The 21,368-nt window shown below is 46.4% G+C and overlaps 1 protein-coding gene across 2 annotated transcripts in view; it reads right to left on the bottom strand.

The window, feature by feature from the left end:
* Positions 1-21,368, bottom strand: part of POU2F1 (POU class 2 homeobox 1) — a 110,050-nt gene that overhangs the window by 30,203 nt on the left and 58,479 nt on the right. For both annotated transcript variants that reach the window (XM_075263286.1, XM_075263287.1), the window contains exons 2-4: positions 13,414-13,476; positions 11,681-11,781; positions 9,980-10,033 (exon numbers count right to left, since the gene is read on the bottom strand). In XM_075263286.1, coding sequence (XP_075119387.1) covers positions 9,980-10,033; positions 11,681-11,781; positions 13,414-13,476 — 218 coding nt within the window. The remainder of the gene's footprint in view (positions 1-9,979; positions 10,034-11,680; positions 11,782-13,413; positions 13,477-21,368) is intronic.

Below are 21,368 nucleotides of genomic sequence, written 5' to 3'. Positions count from 1 at the left end.
GCATTCTGCATTAATTTGCATATTTTCCAGCACCTGTTTCGGGGAGCGCAGAGCGGATAATTAACATAAAGCTCTGATTAATTCTGCCAGTCATTGGCAGATAATTACAGTACAGGACAGTAAACATTCTGCTCCGGAGATGCTGCCTGTTTGCCAACATCCCTCTCGAGTGGGAGAAGGGGGGGGACCGGCAAAAAAAAAAAAAAAAAAAGTTTTACCATGGCAACGACAGACAATTTTAAAGCTTCTTTCAGTGGAAATGGAAGGTCATGGTAGCTGCATGGTAACCGCTCTGCCCCCTCCCCATCCGCAGCTCTACCTTCCTTTCAGCGCCGTTTGGGGGGTGGCGGTGGGGTGACTCAGAACCCATTGTAGTCTGTGAATGGCTGAGTTGAGGATCGCTTGCAGATAGGTAAGAGAGGTACGGGCCACGTCCCCACATCTCACCCCGGCCCTGTGCAATACAATAAGGGACCTCTCCTGACGACTTCAGTTAGGGGGCTCCATTATCTCTACGTTTGGAGAGCGCACGCGGTGCCCTGCGGCATTGACACCCGCTTACTTAAGTGATAACGCATTTAGGAGAATGAATAGGAAGCGAGCTCGGGGCTCAGGATAAATGAGTCTAATGAAAGCATGGGGAGAAGAGGAGACGGTGGGAGGCATTGCCAGGAGATGGGTCGTCATGTCCCCGATATGCCGCCCCCCACCCCCCTCCAGCAGGACAGCAATGTTTGCAGATAGAAAACTGCTCATTACAGATCCCGCGGAGCCCGGGAAAGACTTCACACACCCTCAAGTGCAAACTGTGGTGAGCAGAACATTGCCACATCTGATCCTGGGAAAGCTGGGTGGCAAATACAAGGGAGTCCTCGGATATAATGGAACCTACACGATTGCATGGAGCTCCAGTGATAAGGAGGGTCCCAGCAGGGGTGGGTTGAATGGTAAGCCCCCCCCAAAAAAAAAAACACACAAAAAAGAAGAAATTGGACATTTTAACTATTGGATTAATCCAGGCCCTCCACCAGGGCGGCACCAGGGAACATTGTACCTTATGTCCTGCCATATACCATGTAGGGGCCAGTAAAGTGAGAATTATATCGTGCGGGAACCAGTGATGGGGGCACTGTACTGTGAGGGGACCGGTGAAGGGGGCACTGTACTGTGAGGGGACCGGTGAAGGGGGGCACTGTACTGTGAGGGGACCAGTGAAGGGGGCACCGTACTGTGTGGGGACCAGTGAAGGGGGCACCGTACTGTGAGGGGACCAGTGATGGGGGCACTGTACTGTGAGGGGACCGGTGAAGGGGGCACCGTACTGTGTGGGGACCAGTGAAGGGGGCACCGTACTGTGTGGGGACCAGTGAAGGGGGCACCGTACTGTGAGGGGACCAGTGAAGGGGGGCACTGTACTGTGAGGGGACCAGTGAAGGGGGCACCGTATTGTGAGGGGGCACCGTACTGTGAGGGGACCAGTGATGGGGGCACTGTACTGTGAGGGGACCAGTGAAGGGGGAACCATACTGTGTGGGGACCAGTGAAGGGGGCACCGTACTGTGAGGGGACCAGTGATGGGGGCACCGTACTGTGAGGGGACCAGTGAAGGGGGCACTGTACTGTGAGGGGACCAGTGAAGGGGGGCACTGTACTGTGAGGGGACCAGTGATGGGGGCACCGTACTGTGTGGGGACCAGTGAAGGGGGCACCGTACTGTGAGGGGACCAGTGAAGGGGGAACCATACTGTGAGGGGACCAGTGAAGGGGGCACCGTACTGTGAGGGGACCAGTGATGGGGGCACCGTACTGTGAGACCAGTGATGGGGGCAAAATATTGTGTGGGGACCAGTGAAGGGGGCACTTTACTGTGAGGGGACCAGTGATGGGGGCACTGTACTGTGAGGGGACCAGTGATGGGGGCACTGTACTGTGAGGGGACCAGTGATGGGGACACCGTACTGTGAGGGGACCAGTGAAGGGGACATTACACTGTGTGGGGACCAGTGAAGGGGGCCCTGTACTGTGAGGGGACCAGTGATGGGGGCAAAATATTGTGTGGGGACCAGTGAAGGGGGCACTTTACTGTGAGGGGACCAGTGATGGGGGCACTGTACTGTGAGGGGACCAGTGATGGGGGCACTGTACTGTGAGGGGACCAGTGATGGGGGCACCGTACTGTGAGGGGACCAGTGAAGGGGACATTACACTGTGTGGGGACCAGTGAAGGGGGCACTGTACTGTGAGGGGACCAGTGATGGGGGCAAAATATTGTGTGGGGACCAGTGAAGGGGGCACTTTACTGTGAGGGGACCAGTGATGGGGGCACTGTACTGTGAGGGGACCAGTGATGGGGGCACTGTACTGTGAGGGGACCAGTGAAGGATGCACCGTACTGTGAGGGGACCAGTGAAGGGGACATTACACTGTGTGGGGACCAGTAAAGGGGGAACCGTACTGTGAGGGGACCAGTGAAGGGGGCACTGTATTGTTAGGGGACCAGTGAAGGGGGCACTGTACTGTGAGGGGACCAGTGAAGGGGACATTACACTGTGTGGGGACCAGTGAAGGGGGAACCATACTGTGAGGGGACCAGTGAAGGGGGCACTGTACTGTGAGGGGACCAGTGAAGGGGGCACCGTATTGTGAGGGGGCACCGTACTGTGAGGGGACCAGTGATGGGGGCACTGTACTGTGAGGGGACCAGTGAAGGGGGCACCGTACTGTGAGGGGACCAATGATGGGGGCACTGTACTATGAGGGGACCAGTGAAGGGTGCACCGTACTGTGAGGGGACCAGTGAAGGGGACATTACACTGTGTGGGGACCAGTGAAGGGGGAACCATACTATGAGGGGACCAGTGAAGGGGGCACCGTATTGTGAGGGGGCACCGTACTGTGAGGGGACCAGTGAAGGGGGCACTGTACTGTGAGGGGACCAGTGATGGGGGCACTGTACTGTGAGGGGACCAGTGATGGGGACACCGTACTGTGAGGGGACCAGTGAAGGGGACATTACACTGTGTGGGGACCAGTGAAGGGGGAACCATACTATGAGGGGACCAGTGAAGGGGGCACCGTATTGTGAGGGGACCAGTGATGGGGGCACTGTACTGTGAGGGGACCAGTGATGGGGACACCGTACTGTGAGGGGACCAGTGAAGGGGACATTACACCGTGTGGGGACCAGTGAAGGGGGCACTGTACTGTGAGGGGACCAGTGATGGGGGAACTTTACTGTGAGGGGACCAGTGATGGGGGCAAAATATTGTGTGGGGACCAGTGAAGGGGGCACTTTACTGTGAGGGGACCAGTGAAGGGGGCAAAATATTGTGTGGGGACCAGTGAAGGGGGCACTTTACTGTGAGGGGACCAGTGATGGGGGCACTGTACTGTGAGGGGACCAGTGATGGGGGCACTGTACTATGAGGGGACCAGTGAAGGGTGCACCGTACTGTGAGGGGACCAGTGATGGGGACATTACACTGTGTGGGGACCAGTGAAGGGGGAACCGTACTGTGAGGGGACCAGTGAAGGGGGCACTGTATTGTGAGGGGACCAGTGAAGGGGGCACTGTACTGTGAGGGGACCAGTGATGGGGACACCGTACTGTGAGGGGACCAGTGAAGGGGGAACCATACTGTGAGGGGACCAGTGAAGGGGGCACTGTACTGTGAGGGGACCAGTGAAGGGGGCACCGTATTGTGAGGGGGCACCGTACTGTGAGGGGACCAGTGATGGGGGAACCATACTGTGAGGGGACCAGTGAAGGGGGCACTGTACTGTGAGGGGACCAGTGAAGGGGGAACCATACTGTGAGGGGACCAGTGAAGGGGGCACTGTACTGTGAGGGGACCAGTGAAGGGGGCACCGTATTGTGAGGGGGCACCGTACTGTGAGGGGACCAGTGATGGGGGCACTGTACTGTGAGGGGACCAGTGAAGGGGGAACCATACTGTGTGGGGACCAGTGAAGGGGGCACCGTACTGTGAGGGGACCAGTGATGGGGGCACTGTACTGTGAGGGGACCAGTGAAGGGGGCACCGTATTGTGAGGGGACCAGTGATGGGGGCACTGTACTGTGAGGGGACCAGTGATGGGGGCACTGTACTATGAGGGGACCAGTGAAGGGTGCACCGTACTGTGAGGGGACCAGTGATGGGGACATTACACTGTGTGGGGACCAGTGAAGGGGGAACCGTACTGTGAGGGGACCAGTGAAGGGGGCACTGTATTGTGAGGGGACCAGTGAAGGGGGCACTGTACTGTGAGGGGACCAGTGATGGGGACACCGTACTGTGAGGGGACCAGTGAAGGGGACATTACACTGTGTGGGGACCAGTGAAGGGGGAACCATACTGTGAGGGGACCAGTGAAGGGGGCACTGTACTGTGAGGGGACCAGTGAAGGGGGCACCGTATTGTGAGGGGGCACCGTACTGTGAGGGGACCAGTGATGGGGGCACTGTACTGTGAGGGGACCAGTGAAGGGGGCACCGTATTGTGAGGGGACCAGTGATGGGGGCACCGTACTGTGAGGGGACCAGTGATGGGGGCACTGTACTGTGAGGGGACCAGTGAAGGGGACATTACACTGTGTGGGGACCAGTGATGGGGGCACCGTACTGTGAGGGACCAGTGAAGGGGGCACTGTACTGTGAGGGGACCAGTGATGGGGGCACTGTACTGTGAGGGGACCAGTGATGGGGACACCGTACAGTGAGGGGACCAGTGAAGGGGACACCGTACAGTGAGGGGACCAGTGAAGGGGACATTACACTGTGTGGGGACCAGTGAAGGGGGAACCATACTGTGAGGGGACCAGTGAAGGGGGCACTGTACTGTGAGGGGACCAGTGAAGGGGGCACCGTATTGTGAGGGGGCACCGTACTGTGAGGGGACCAGTGAAGGGGGCACTTTACTGTGAGGGGACCAGTGATGGGGACACCGTACTGTGAGGGGACCAGTGAAGGGGGCAAAATATTGTGTGGGGACCAGTGAAGGGGGCACTTTACTGTGAGGGGACCAGTGATGGGGGCACTGTACTGTGAGGGGACCAGTGATGGGGGCACTGTACTGTGAGGGGACCGGTGAAGGGGGCACTGTACTGTGAGGGGACCGGTGAAGGGGGGCACTGTACTGTGAGGGGACCAGTGAAGGGGGCACCGTACTGTGAGGGGACCAGTGAAGGGGGCACCGTACTGTGTGGGGACCAGTGAAGGGGGCACCGTACTGTGAGGGGACCAGTGATGGGGGCACCGTACTGTGAGGGGACCAGTGAAGGGGGCACTGTACTGTGAGGGGACCGGTGAAGGGGGCACCGTACTGTGTGGGGACCAGTGAAGGGGGCACTGTACTGTGAGGGGACCAGTGATGGGGACACCGTACTGTGAGGGGACCAGTGAAGGGGACATTACACTGTGTGGGGACCAGTGAAGGGGGAACCATACTGTGAGGGGACCAGTGAAGGGGGCACTGTACTGTGAGGGGACCAGTGAAGGGGGCACCGTATTGTGAGGGGGCACCGTACTGTGAGGGGACCAGTGATGGGGGCACTGTACTGTGAGGGGACCAGTGAAGGGGGCACCGTATTGTGAGGGGACCAGTGATGGGGGCACCGTACTGTGAGGGGACCAGTGATGGGGGCACTGTACTGTGAGGGGACCAGTGATGGGGACACCGTACAGTGAGGGGACCAGTGAAGGGGACATTACACTGTGTGGGGACCAGTGATGGGGGCACCGTACTGTGAGGGACCAGTGAAGGGGGCACTGTACTGTGAGGGGACCAGTGATGGGGGCACTGTACTGTGAGGGGACCAGTGATGGGGACACCGTACAGTGAGGGGACCAGTGAAGGGGACATTACACTGTGTGGGGACCAGTGAAGGGGGAACCGTACTGTGAGGGGACCAGTGAAGGGGGCACTGTACTGTGAGGGGACCAGTGAAGGGGGCACCGTATTGTGAGGGGGCACCGTACTGTGAGGGGACCAGTGATGGGGGCACTGTACTGTGAGGGGACCAGTGAAGGGGGCACCGTACTGTGAGGGGACCAGTGATGGGGGCACTGTACTATGAGGGGACCAGTGAAGGGTGCACCGTACTGTGAGGGGACCAGTGAAGGGGACATTACACTGTGTGGGGACCAGTGAAGGGGGAACCGTACTGTGAGGGGACCAGTGAAGGGGGCACTGTACTGTGAGGGGACCAGTGATGGGGGCACTGTACTGTGAGGGGACCAGTGATGGGGACACCGTACTTTGAGGGGACCAGTCAAGGAGACATTACACTGTGTGGGGACCAGTGAAGGGGGAACCATACTGTGAGGGGACCAGTGAAGGGGGCAAAATATTGTGAGGGGACCAGTGAAGGGGGCACCGTATTGTGAGGGGGCACCGTACTGTGAGGGGACCAGTGATGGGGGCACTGTACTGTGAGGGGACCAGTGAAGGGGGCATCGTATTGTGAGGGGGCACCGTACTGTGAGGGGACAAGTGATGGGGGTACCGTACTGTGAGGGGACCAGTGAAGGGGACATTACACTGTGTGGGGACCAGTGATGGGGGCACCGTACTGTGAGGGGACCAGTGAAGGGGGCACTGTACTGTGAGGGGACCAGTGATGGGGGCACTGTACTGTGAGGGGACCAGTGATGGGGACACCGTACTGTGAGGGGACCAGTGAAGGGGACATTACACTGTGTGGGGACCAGTGAAGGGGGAACCATACTGTGAGGGGACCAGTGAAGGGGGCACTGTACTGTGAGGGGACCAGTGAAGGGGGCACCGTATTGTGAGGGGGCACCGTACTGTGAGGGGACCAGTGATGGGGGCACTGTACTGTGAGGGGACCAGTGAAGGGGGCACCGTATTGTGAGGGGGCACCGTACTGTGAGGGGACCAGTGATGGGGGCACCGTACTGTGAGGGGACCAGTGATGGGGACACCGTACTGTGAGGGGACCAGTGATGGGGACACCGTACTGTGAGGGGACCAGTGAAGGGGACATTACACTGTGTGGGGACCAGTGATGGGGGCACCGTACTGTGAGGGGACCAGTGATGGGGGCACTGTACTGTGAGGGGACCAGTGATGGGGGCACTGTACTGTGAGGGGACCAGTGATGGGGACACCGTACTGTGAGGGGACCAGTGATGGGGACATTACACTGTGTGGGGACCAGTGATGGGGGCACCGTACTGTGTGGGGACCAGTGAAGGGGGAACCATACTGTGAGGGGACCAGTGAAGGGGGCACTGTACTGTGAGGGGACCAGTGAAGGGGGCACTGTACTGTGAGGGGACCAGTGATGGGGGCACTGTACTGTGAGGGGACCAGTGATGGGGGCACTGTACTGTGAGGGGACCAGTGATGGGGGCACTGTACTGTGAGGGGACCAGTGATGGGGGCACTTTACTGTGAGGGGACCAGTGATGGGGACACCGTACTGTGAGGGGACCAGTGAAGGGGGCAAAATATTGTGTGGGGATCAGTGAAGGGGGCACTGTACTGTGAGGGGACCAGTGAAGGGGGCACTGTACTGTGAGGGGACCAGTGAAGGGGGCACTGTACTGTGAGGGGACCAGTGATGGGGACACCGTACTGTGAGGGGACCAGTGAAGGGGACATTACACTGTGTGGGGACCAGTGAAGGGGGAACCATACTGTGAGGGGACCAGTGAAGGGGGCAAAATATTGTGTGGGGACCAGTGAAGGGGGCACTGTACTGTGAGGGGACCAGTGAAGGGGGCACCGTATTGTGAGGGGGCACCGTACTGTGAGGGGACCAGTGAAGGGGGCAAAATATTGTGTGGGGACCAGTGAAGGGGGCACTTTACTGTGAGGGGACCAGTGATGGGGGCACTGTACTGTGAGGGGACCAGTGATGGGGGCACTGTACTGTGAGGGGACCAGTGAAGGGTGCACCGTACTGTGAGGGGACCAGTGAAGGGGACATTACACTGTGAGGGGACCAGTGATGGGGGCACCGTACTGTGAGGGGACCAGTGATGGGGACACCGTACTGTGAGGGGACCAGTGAAGGGGACATTACACTGTGTGGGGACCAGTGAAGGGGGAACCATACTGTGAGGGGACCAGTGAAGGGGGCACTGTACTGTGAGGGGACCAGTGATGGGGGCACTTTACTGTGAGGGGACCAGTGATGGGGACACCGTACTGTGAGGGGACCAGTGAAGGGGGCAAAATATTGTGTGGGGACCAGTGAAGGGGGCACTTTACTGTGAGGGGACCAGTGATGGGGGCACTGTACTATGAGGGGACCAGTGAAGGGTGCACCGTACTGTGAGGGGACCAGTGAAGGGGACATTACACTGTGTGGGGACCAGTGAAGGGGGAACCATACTGTGAGGGGACCAGTGAAGGGGGCACTGTACTGTGAGGGGACCAGTGAAGGGGGCACTGTACTGTGAGGGGACCAGTGAAGGGGGCACTGTACTGTGAGGGGACCAGTGATGGGGGCACTTTACTGTGAGGGGACCAGTGATGGGGACACCGTACTGTGAGGGGACCAGTGAAGGGGACATTACACTGTGTGGGGACCAGTGAAGGGGGAACCGTACTGTGAGGGGACCAGTGAAGGGGGCACTGTACTGTGAGGGGACCAGTGAAGGGGGCACTGTACTGTGAGGGGACCAGTGATGGGGGCACTTTACTGTGAGGGGACCAGTGAAGGGTGCACCGTACTGTGAGGGGACCAGTGAAGGGGACATTACACTGTGTGGGGACCAGTGAAGGGGGAACCATACTGTGAGGGGACCAGTGAAGGGGGCACTGTACTGTGAGGGGACCAGTGAAGGGGGCACTGTACTGTGAGGGGACCAGTGAAGGGGGCACTGTACTGTGAGGGGACCAGTGATAGGGGCACTTTACTGTGAGGGGACCAGTGATGGGGACATTACACTGTGTGGGGGCATTACACTGTATATGGGCAAGTAAAAAGGACATTATATGTTCACTCCTTCCTAAAACACAAATCTGTAGTAATATGAGAATATGGAAGGAGTCTCTGCATCTAGGCCCGGAGCACAGGTGGCGGATGGAGTCTTTGTACACTGATGGGGTAAGATCTGCAGAGAATATCGGCTTTGGTCCTGCTACATGAACAACTCTCCCCATGTGCACAGTACGGTAACTTCCTGCAGAATGGCAGTGCCCAGGACACCTGCACAACATAGGAGATCTCTGAACTCACTCTTAAAGGGGATGTCCTGTCTGATTATGTCCTATGGCTGTAATAGACGGAGAGGGAGGGATATCCCACCACAGTCTATGTCCGATTATCTGCTACAATCCCTAGCGACATCCCGCTGGCTCTGAGCGCTGTGGCCCCAAAGGGCCGTGTGTTGATTTACTCCTTCTCTATGACCCTTAGTCAATTCTTCATTCCTTGTTTACTTTGGGTTCTGCCAGCAGCAATACTGATGGATCCAAACAAAGCAGGGCCCCCGTCTGTCTGAGGGCCCCATGTTCTTCCTCTATGGTATGTACACACTTGTATAGGCAGCAAGAAACAAAACCACATGAAGTGCGAGCGTCTCTGCCTGCTCATGCAAGGTCCAGTCTTTGTTGCATGGGACTGCAGGTTTGCACTTTTCTGGTTCTTGACATGTTATACATCCCATTTTAGATCTACGTTATCTAAACAGACTTTCCAAAAAGTTACAGATTCAACCCCTTCATTCCAGACAAGGTTATGGGATCACCAGTCCAAGCACATGCACATGGGCAGCCAAAAATTAACCCAAAAAATAAGAAAAAAATCAATGTAAGCATGCTAGATCAGGCATATTGGTGACATGCAGCAGTCAGCGCCAGCGTACTGTAAGCCACGACCACGGGATATTAGAGCGACCGCCAGCGGCATATAAAGGTGCACCTAATATCTGCCGTGCGTATGGATTACAGCACCGGACCTCCACTCAAGATGGAGGACGCCTGGCGAGCGTCTTTAGGATTCTTACCTGTACATTTAAGGACTGTGCAGCGGCCTGTAAACTCGTGCCAGCGAGCTGGACCTAGAATACAGCGCAAACACAGCGGGTGAATTCAGTCAACACCTGGCTCACAAAGGGTTAAACTTGCTATTGGCTGGATATCACAATCTACTTACAATACCAAAGACAGCCCACAATCAAGGGTGGTGCTGTTTCTAGAAATAAAAAACACCAATAACCCCTTCCTTACCCTTGCAAAAACCTCTAACACATCGTGCTGCATTAAGGGTCTGCAAAAAGTGCTGACTCTGCCCCATCTCCTTGAATGGGACTGAGCTGTACCATGGCCAGGAAAAAGGAAGGTGCGCTCAATATCCGAGAAACACCTTTATAAAACAACCAAAAAAGATCCAGCAAGAAAAAACATCCCAGAAGACACGAGATCCTGGAGTGGATCCCTACACTGGATCCCTATCAAGAGAGAGGAAACCGGTGCAGGTGATCAATCAATCAGGGATTGGAGTCCCATTGGTGCATGCACAGTGTACCACCGGTTTACAACCCCGACTTCAATGAAGAACTGCGCAGGCGCCAGGAGCGTAACAGAGGAGTCCGATGAGACTTCTCAGACTCCTTCTCATGGATGACTGCGATTTGGGACACTAAACCCCCCATTCCATAAGGAGCGGTGGGTGGTTTAGGGTCCTGAATCGACAGGCCTGCTGACCAAAAATATATGTAAGAAATTCCTTTTTGGGGGAGTCGGAGCTCTGTGACTATTAGATGGAGCCCCTTTGGCCAGGGTCGACAACGAAGCAGCAGGGTCTGGAGGAGATCCTATATGAGAGCCTCAAGAATGGTGCAAGGCGGCCCCCTCCCCTGGACTGTACAGAAACCCCCTCCTGACCAGGCAACAATTCAGGTAAGCCGCCCCCACCATGACACTGCTACACCAGATACAGAAGAAGGGACGCCTAGATACAAAGAGTCCTGTCTGGACGTCCCACAACACCGAGGAACACGCACCGCCTACAAGACTTACAGCAGAACTCCAGCCGCGCCATAACCCTGCACTGACGGCGCTCTTATAAGACACAAGATCTGAGATGTCACCGATCGTATTCTTAGGGTGCATCATTTGCAATCAAGTCTTTTCCGCTGTGGGAGGAGCCTTAAAATTAAGCCCCGCCCTCATATAGCAACATCAATACAGTCCTCTGATATTCAACCCGACATCTTCATAACACGTCTTCAGCAGTTTGGTTTCACTTCAACAAGCAGAGCTATGCTAGGTTCACACTCGAGTCAGGGTGTCCGTTGTTCTGGTCCATTGGAGGACCACAACAGTCAAATGGACTACTAGAATCATGCAGACGAGAGGATTCCAATGGACCCTACCAATTAGAATGGGATCCACCGCTTGATGAAAGTGTCACCTTTGCATTACTTTATTTGTTTGCCGGTTTTTGATGGGGTCTCTGAACGGAGAGTGAGCTGCAAAAACATCGGCCCAGTCACAGCAGAAAACCCCCATGAACTCACTATAGCAAGGTCAATAGTAGAAAACCGGATAATCCCTTTAACAAATGACCCAAAACCCACTTCACTAATTTTTTGGGTTGTGTTGGACCTGTAGTCACATGACCCAAGTCTCCATGTAGGTCCAGCCACCTGTACACACTAAAGGGCTACGTCATCCTAATCCCTGTTTTCAGGTGCCGCCTTTACCTGGTGGAGATGTCCGAGGAAGGCCTGTGCTTGGGCTGATGAAATGGCCGCCCCGACAGGCACCGGTTGCTTCTGAAAGTCCAGACCATTTGTTTGTGTGCCTGAAATACAATGAAGAGATTTCTGCATTTAGTCCGCGTTCCAAAAAAAGTAAATCTGAGTCATATCTGAGCGGTGGGGACAGCACACGAACATTTTCAGAAAGGAAGAGCAAGTCGTAATCAGAAACATGAAAGTATAAAAAAAAGTGTCCACCCCGGACAGCTCGGGGACTAGAGCAAAAAGTAATCATGGGCAAGTGCAATAAACCTCTACAGAAGCATAGAAAGCAGAGGTGTGCAAAAGAGAGCCCGCATGTGTGTGCAAAAAGAGCAACTGTGTGCAAAAAGAGTAAGCACAAAAAACAGATAGAATGTGCAACTACAGGGACCAAGTGTGTGCACTAACTAAGGAGCTAGGTACTGTGTACAGGGAGCAAAGTGTATACACTAACTAAAGAGCTAGGTACTATGTACAGGGACCAAGTGTGTGCACTAACTAAAGAGCTATGTACTGTGTACAGGGAGCAAGTGTGTGCACTAACTAAAGAGTTACGTACTGTGTACAGGGAGCAAAGTGTGTGCACTAACTAAAAAGCTAGGTACTGTGTACAGGGAGCAAAGTGTGTGCACTAACTAAAAAGCTAGGTACTGTGTACAGGGAGCAAAGTGTGTGCACTAACTAAAGAGCTAGGTACTGTGTACAGGGAGCAAGTGTGTTCACTAACTAAAGAGCTAGGTAATATGTACAGGGAGCAAAGTGTGTGCACTAACTAAAAAGCTAGGTACTGTGTACAGGGAGCAAAGTGTGTGCACTAACTAAAGAGCTAGGTACTGTGTACAGGGAGCAAAGTGTGTGCACTAACTAAAGAGCTAGGTACTATGTACAGGGAGTAAGTGTGTGCACTAACTAAAGAGCAACGTACTGTGTAAAGTGAGCAACTGTGTGCAAAAAGAGCAAGCACAAAAAACAGATAGAATGTGCAACTACAGGGACCACTAACTAAAGAGCTATGTACTGTGTACAGGGAGCACGTGTGCACTAACTAAAGAGCTAGGTACTGTGTACAGGGAGCAAGTGTGTGCACTAACTAAAGAGCTAGGTACTATGTACAGGGAGCAAAGTGTGTGCACTAACTAAAGAGCTATGTACTGTGTACAGGGAGCAAAGTGTGTGCACTAACTAAAGAGCTAGGTATTGTGTACAGGGAGCAAGTGTGTGCACTAACTAAAGAGCTAGGTACTATGTACAGGGAGTAAGTGTGTGCACTAACTAAAGAGCTATGTGCTGTGTACAGGGAGCAAAGTGTGTGCACTAACTAAAGAGCTATGTACTGTGTACAGGGAGCACGTGTGCACTAACTAAAGAGCTATGTACTGTGTACAGGGAGCAAGTGTGTGCACTAACTAAAGAGCTAGGTACTATGTACAGGGAGTAAGTGTGTGCACTAACTAAAGAGCTAGGTACTGTGTACAGGGAGCAAGTGTGTGCACTAACTAAAGAGCTATGTACTGTGTACAGGGAACATAGAACACTTTTGAAATCCTAATGGACAGGAGCGTATCTATCCCCGCCATTGACCGGCCTACAGAATACAGCGGCTGATCCATACTCCAGTCTGCCCCATTGATTGTCCAACAACAGACCACAAAGGTGTGTAAATCCTATAAGAATCCCCCCGCCCAGGCTGGTACCTGTGTTCCCATCTCCGCTCTCCGATGATTTACTGTTTTCTGACGGATTGTTCATTCTTGCATCTAAAGAGAAAGAAAAAAAATCATAAAAAAAAAACCTAACAACAAATAAATAAAAAGAACGTCATCTATAGGGACGGTCCGAAACCAGTCTGTGCTGCCCGGAGAGCAGTCTATGGTATAGCACAACTTCCTGTAACCGCTGACTACTGCAGATATGGAGATTTACTTCATATATGTGGGAGCGCTGCAGAGGCCGCCAAGTCCCAAAAACAAAAATCTTCACACGACTACTGTAAACAATACAGTATGTACTGACATCGCCTGTAATTCACATGTCAGGTTTGTTGTGTAGACTGGGACAGAGTCAATTATTAAAGAGGGTGGGGTTATCATAACTGTCTCATCATTAGTGGGTGGGGTCGGAGTCATCTCATTATCATTAGGGGGTGCTGTCAGCAGAGTCATCTCATCATTAGAGTGTAGTGTCAGCAGAGTCATCTCATCATTCGAGTGTAGTTTCAGCAGAGTAATCTCGTTATCATTAGAGGGTGGAGTCAGCAGAGTCATCTCATTAGAGTGTGTTGTCAGCAGAGTCATCTCATTACCATTAGAGGGTAGTGTCAGCAGAGTCATCTCATTACCATTAGGGTGCATGCACACTACGTAACGCCGGGCGTGTATGAGAGCCGTACACGCCGGCGTTACAGCAGGGCTGCCGAACACTTCCCATTCACTTCAATGGGAGCGCTCGTAAACGCCGCTGTTACGAGCGCTCCCATTGAAGTGAATGGGAAGTGTTCGGCAGTCTGCTGTAACGCCGGCGTGTACGGCTCTCATACACGCCCGGCGTTACGTAGTGTGCATGCACCCTTAGAGTGTGTTGTCAGCAGAGTCATCTCATCATTCGAGTGTAGTGTCAGCAGAGTCATCTCGTTATCAGTAGAGGTTGATGTCTGCACAATAATGTTATCATTATCATACGAAGTCAGTAGTCTGAGGGTGGGGTTAGCAAACTAATCTAAGAAGGGGGTGGAGTCATCTCATAATTAAGGGGTGGGATTGGACAGGGGAGTACAGATCAGTTATGCTACTGGAGGCCTAGAAAAGTCACCTTTTACACTAAACATACAAATAAGGCCATGTATGTAGCGGTACTTGGGCTGTACTTAGTTACTCCATAGGGACTATAATAGTCAGCTTCCAATCATCGCAGCAGTCATAAAGCAAAACATTATGCACACAGTACAATGAGGAGGGTGTATATACCGCCAGGAAAGAACAATCAGGTCCTTCAGAAATCAGAAAAAAATCGATCAGGTCCTTCGACAATTGGAAAAGAAACATCAGGTCCTTCTGTTCTATGTCGCAGACCCCGGCAACATAACGGTGCCAAGAAAAGTTTATTATGGGGCTGTTCGTTTTTCGAGTTCCAAAATTCTGGAAATTGGTGTGGGGAGGGGAGGGGTGGGGGGGCTTGGGTCATACTCTGAAGCCATAACATATTCTAAAAGGTCATGAGCACACAGCTATACTCCAGGGCGCTGAGGTCCTGTATTACAATGGATGTCCCTGTATAGGTCCAGTGGCCTGGCGTGGGTGGATTGTGTACGGTACATTCAGTCTCCGCATTCGGTAGCTCTAGGGCCGACTTGTTCGCTCACTGCTTTAGTAACTGAAGGTCTTGTGTTTCCGGAGTTCAGACGCACAACTCTTGAAATGACTCTAGAAAGTAACAGGTGTGTACGGGCGAGGGAGTCACAGCACTGCCATAAACTGAGCCTGAAATGTAACTTCTGGAAAGTTACCTACTGATATACTGCAATACCGGGCCCGAGCCTATAGAATGGATGACACCATATACAACCATGAGCAGCCGCAGGTCAGGGCAGGAGCTCGGCCCCTCATTCACTGACAACAAGAAGTCACAACATAGAAGAACCTCATAATAATGTGTTACAGGAATATTCCCATCTGATAATCTGGTGGCGGCATATTACTAGGATATACCATAGCTGTGTGATCACCTCTGAGAACCCCCCAAATATAGTGCGGTGTCCCTCACAGAGATAGTACCTGCACAGAGGAACTGCAGTATAACCTTATAGCGGGAGATAAGCCATAGTCCGGTATTATAGTAGTAATATTCTTGTATATAGGAGTAGTATTATAGTAGTTATATTCTTGTACATAGGAGTAGTATTATAGTAGTTATATTCTTGTACATAGGAGTAGTATTATAGTAGTTATATTCTTGTACATAGGAGTAGTATTATAGTAGTTATATTCTTGTACATAGGAGTAGTATTATAGTAGTTATATTCTTGTACATAGGAGTAGTATTATAGTAGTTATATTCTTGTACATAGGAGTAGTATTATAGTAGTTATATTCTTGTACATAGGAGTAGTATTATAGTAGTTATATTCTTGTACATAGGAGTAGTATTATAGTAGTTATATTCTTGTACATAGGAGTAGTATTATAGTAGTAATATTCTTGTATATAGGAGTAGTATTATAGTAGTTATATTCTTGTACATAGGAGGTAGTATTATAGTAGTTATATTCTTGTACATAGGAGCAGTATTATAGTAGTTATATTCTTGTACATAGGAGTAGTATTATAGTACTTATATTCTTGTACATAGGAGTAGTATTATAGTAGTTATATTCTTGTACATAGGAGCAGTATTATAGTAGTTATATTCTTGTACATAGGGGGTAGTATTATAGTAGTTATATTCTTGTACATAGGAGCAGTATTATAGTAGTTATATTCTTGTACATAGGAGTAGTATTATAGTAGTTATATTCTTGTACATAGGAGTAGTATTATAGTAGTAATATTCTTGTATATAGGAGTAGTATTATAGTAGTTATATTCTTGTACATAGGAGGTAGTATTATAGTAGTTATATTCTTGTACATAGGAGCAGTATTATAGTAGTTATATTCTTGTACATAGGAGTAGTATTATAGTACTTATATTCTTGTACATAGGAGTAGTATTATAGTAGTAATATTCTTGTATATAGGAGTAGTATTATAGTAGTTATATTCTTGTACATAGGAGCAGTATTATAGTAGTTATATTCTTGTACATAGGGGGTAGTATTATAGTAGTTATATTCTTGTACATAGGAGCAGTATTATAGTAGTTATATTCTTGTACATAGGAGTAGTATTATAGTAGTTATATTCTTGTACATAGGAGTAGTATTATAGTAGTAATATTCTTGTATATAGGAGTAGTATTATAGTAGTTATATTCTTGTACATAGGAGGTAGTATTATAGTAGTTATATTCTTGTACATAGGAGGTAGTATTATAGTAGTTATATTCTTGTACATAGGAGGTAGTATTATAGTAGTTATATTCTTGTACATAGGAGCAGTATTATAGTAGTTATATTCTTGTACATAGGAGTAGTATTATAGTAGTTATATTCTTGTACATAGGAGTAGTATTATAGTAGTAATATTCTTGTATATAGGAGTAGTATTATAGTAGTTATATTCTTGTACATAGGAGGTAGTATTATAGTAGTTATATTCTTGTACATAGGAGCAGTATTATAGTAGTTATATTCTTGTACATAGGAGTAGTATTATAGTAGTTATATTCTTGTACATAGGAGTAGTATTATAGTAGTAATATTCTTGTATATAGGAGTAGTATTATAGTAGTTATATTCTTGTACATAGGAGTAGTATTATAGTAGTTATATTCTTGTACATAGGAGGTAGTATTATAGTAGTTATATTCTTGTACATAGGAGCAGTATTATAGTAGTTATATTCTTGTACATAGGGGGTAGTATTATAGTAGTTATATTCTTGTACATAGGAGCAGTATTATAGTAGTTATATTCTTGTACATAGGAGTAGTATTATAGTAGTTATATTCTTGTATATAGGAGTAGTATTATAGTAGTTATATTCTTGTACATAGGAGCAGTATTATAGTAGTTATATTCTTGTATATAGGAGTAGTATTATAGTAGTAATATTCTTGTATATAGGAGTAGTATTATAGTAGTAATATTCTTGTACATAGGAGTAGTATTATAGTAGTTATATTCTTGTACATAGGAGGTAGTATTATAGTAGTTATATTCTTGTATATAGGAGCAGTATTATAGTAGTAATATTCTTGTACATAGGAGTAGTATTATAGTAGTAATATTCTTGTACATAGGAGTAGTATTATAGTAGTTATATTCTTGTACATAGGAGGTAGTATTATAGTAGTTATATTCTTGTATATAGGAGCAGTATTATAGTAGTTATATTCTTGTACATAGGAGTAGTATTATAGTAGTTATATTCTTGTATATAGGTGGTAGTATTATAGTAGTTATATTCTTGTACATAGGGGTAGTATTATAGTAGTTATATTCTTGTATATAGGAGCAGTATTATAGTAGTTCTATTCTTGTACATAGGAGCAGTATTATAGTAGTTATATTCTTGTACATAGGAGCAGTATTATAGTAGTTATATTCTTGTACATAGGAGGTAGTATTATAGTAGTTATATTCTTGTACATAGGAGCAGTATTATAGTAGTTATATTCTTGTACATAGGAGCAGTATTATAGTAGTTATATTCTTGTACATAGCAGTAGTATTATAGTAGTTCTATTCTTGTACATAGGAGCAGTATTATAGTAGTTACATTCTTGTACATAGGAGTAGTATTATAGTAGTTATATTCTTGTACATAGGAGCAGTATTATAGTAGTTATATTCTTGTACATAGGAGTAGTATTAAGGAGGTAGTATTATAGTAGTTCTATTCTTGTACATAGGAGTAGTATTATAGTAGTTATATTCTTGTATATAGGAGTAGTATTATAGTAGTTATATTCTTGTACATAGGAGCAGTATTATAGTAGTTCTATTCTTGTACATAGGAGCAGTATTATAGTAGTTACATTCTTGTACATAGGAGTAGTATTATAGTAGTTATATTCTTGTACATAGGAGGTAGTATTATAGTAGTTATATTCTTGTACATAGGAGCAGTATTATAGTAGTTATATTCTTGTACATAGGAGTAGTATTATAGTAGTTATATTCTTGTACATAGGAGTAGTATTATAGTAGTTATATTCTTGTACATAGGAGTAGTATTATAGTAGTTATATTCTTGTACATAGGAGCAGTATTATAGTAGTTACATTCTTGTACATAGGAGTAGTATTATAGTAGTTATATTCTTGTACATAGGAGTAGTATTATAGTAGTTATATTCTTGTACATAGGAGTAGTATTATAGTAGTTATATTCTTGTACATAGGAGTAGTATTATAGTAGTTATATTCTTGTACATAGGAGTAGTATTAAGGAGGTAGTATTATAGTAGTTATATTCTTGTACATAGGAGTAGTATTATAGTAGTTATATTCTTGTACATAGGAGCAGTATTATAGTAGTTATAGTCTTGTACATAGGAGTAGTATTATAGTAGTTATATTCTTGTACATAGGAGTAGTATTATAGTAGTTATATTCTTGTACATAGGAGTAGTATTATAGTAGTTATATTCTTGTACATAGGAGTAGTATTATAGTAGTTATATTCTTGTATATAGGAGTAGTATTATAGTAGTTCTAATCTTGTACATAGGAGCAGTATTATAGTAGTTATATTCTTGTACATAGGAGTAGTATTAAGGAGGTAGTATTATAGTAGTTATATTCTTGTACATAGGAGCAGTATTATAGTAGTTATATTCTTGTACATAGCAGTAGTATTATAGTAGTTCTATTCTTGTACATAGGAGCAGTATTATAGTAGTTACATTCTTGTACATAGGAGTAGTATTATAGTAGTTACATTCTTGTACATAGGAGTAGTATTATAGTAGTTATATTCTTGTACATAGGAGCAGTATTATAGTAGTTATATTCTTGTACATAGGAGTAGTATTAAGGAGGTAGTATTATAGTAGTTATATTCTTGTACATAGGAGTAGTATTATAGTAGTTATATTCTTGTATATAGGAGTAGTATTATAGTAGTTCTATTCTTGTACATAGGAGCAGTATTATAGTAGTTATATTCTTGTATATAGGAGGTAGTATTATAGTAGTTATATTCTTGTACATAGGAGCAGTATTATAGTAGTTACATTCTTGTACACAGGAGTAGTATTATAGTAGTTATATTCTTGTACATAGGAGTAGTATTATAGTAGTTATATTCTTGTACATAGGAGTAGTATTATAGTAGTTATATTCTTGTACATAGGAGTAGTATTATAGTAGTTCTATTCTTGTACATAGGAGCAGTATTATAGTAGTTATATTCTTGTACATAGGAGTAGTATTATAGTAGTTATATTCTTGTATATAGGAGGTAGTATTATAGTAGTTATATTCTTGTACATAGGAGCAGTATTATAGTAGTTATATTCTTGTACATAGGAGTAGTATTATAGTAGTTATATTCTTGTACATAGGAGTAGTATTATAGTAGTTATATTCTTGTACATAGGAGTAGTATTATAGTAGTTATATTCTTGTATATAGGAGTAGTATTATAGTAGTTCTATTCTTGTACATAGGAGCAGTATTATAGTAGTTACATTCTTGTACATAGGAGTAGTATTATAGTAGTTATATTCTTGTACATAGGAGTAGTATTATAGTAGTTATATTCTTGTACATAGGAGTAGTATTATAGTAGTTATATTCTTGTACATAGGAGCAGTATTATAGTAGTTATATTCTTGTACATAGGAGTAGTATTATAGTAGTTATATTCTTGTACATAGGAGTAGTATTATAGTAGTTATATTCTTGTACATAGGAGCAGTATTATAGTAGTTATATTCTTGTACATAGGAGGTAGTATTATAGTAGTTATATTCTTGTACATAGGAGTAGTATTATAGTAGTTATATTCTTGTACATAGGAGTAGTATTAAGGAGGTAGTATTATAGTAGTTATATTCTTGTACATAGGAGTAGTATTATAGTAGTTATATTCTTGTATATAGGAGTAGTATTATAGTAGTTATATTCTTGTACATAGGAGCAGTATTATAGTAGTTATATTCTTGTACATAGGAGTAGTATTATAGTAGTTATATTCTTGTATATAGGAGTAGTATTATAGTAGTTCTATTCTTGTACATAGGAGCAGTATTATAGTAGTTACATTCTTGTACATAGGAGTAGTATTATAGTAGTTATATTCTTGTACATAGGAGTAGTATTATAGTAGTTATATTCTTGTACATAGGAGTAGTATTATAGTAGTTATATTCTTGTACATAGGAGCAGTATTATAGTAGTTATATTCTTGTACATAGGAGTAGTATTATAGTAGTTATATTCTTGTACATAGGAGTAGTATTATAGTAGTTATATTCTTGTACATAGGAGTAGTATTATAGTAGTTATATTCTTGTACATAGGAGGTAGTATTATAGTAGTTATATTCTTGTACATAGGAGTAGTATTATAGTAGTTATATTCTTGTACATAGGAGTAGTATTAAGGAGGTAGTATTATAGTAGTTATATTCTTGTACATAGGAGTAGTATTATAGTAGTTATATTCTTGTATATAGGAGTAGTATTATAGTAGTTCTATTCTTGTACATAGGAGCAGTATTATATTAGTTACATTCTTGTACATAGGAGTAGTATTATAGTAGTTATATTCTTGTATATAGGAGTAGTATTATAGTAGTTCTATTCTTGTACATAGGAGCAGTATTATAGTAGTTATATTCTTGTACATAGGAGCAGTATTATAGTAGTTATATTCTTGTACTTAGGAGGTAGTATTATAGTAGTTATATTCTTGTACATAGGAGTAGTATTATAGTAGTTATATTCTTGTACATAGGAGGTAGTATTATAATAGTTATATTCTTGTACATAGGAGCAGTATTATAGTAGTTATATTCTTGTACATAGGAGTAGTATTAAGGAGGTAGT

The sequence above is a fragment of the Leptodactylus fuscus genome, chromosome 2 (assembly GCF_031893055.1).
Source record: "Leptodactylus fuscus isolate aLepFus1 chromosome 2, aLepFus1.hap2, whole genome shotgun sequence".
In the NCBI taxonomy this organism is placed as follows: Eukaryota; Metazoa; Chordata; class Amphibia; order Anura; family Leptodactylidae; genus Leptodactylus; species Leptodactylus fuscus.
Note: the sequence above shows the minus strand (reverse complement) of the source record. Positions and strands in the feature narration are given on the sequence as shown.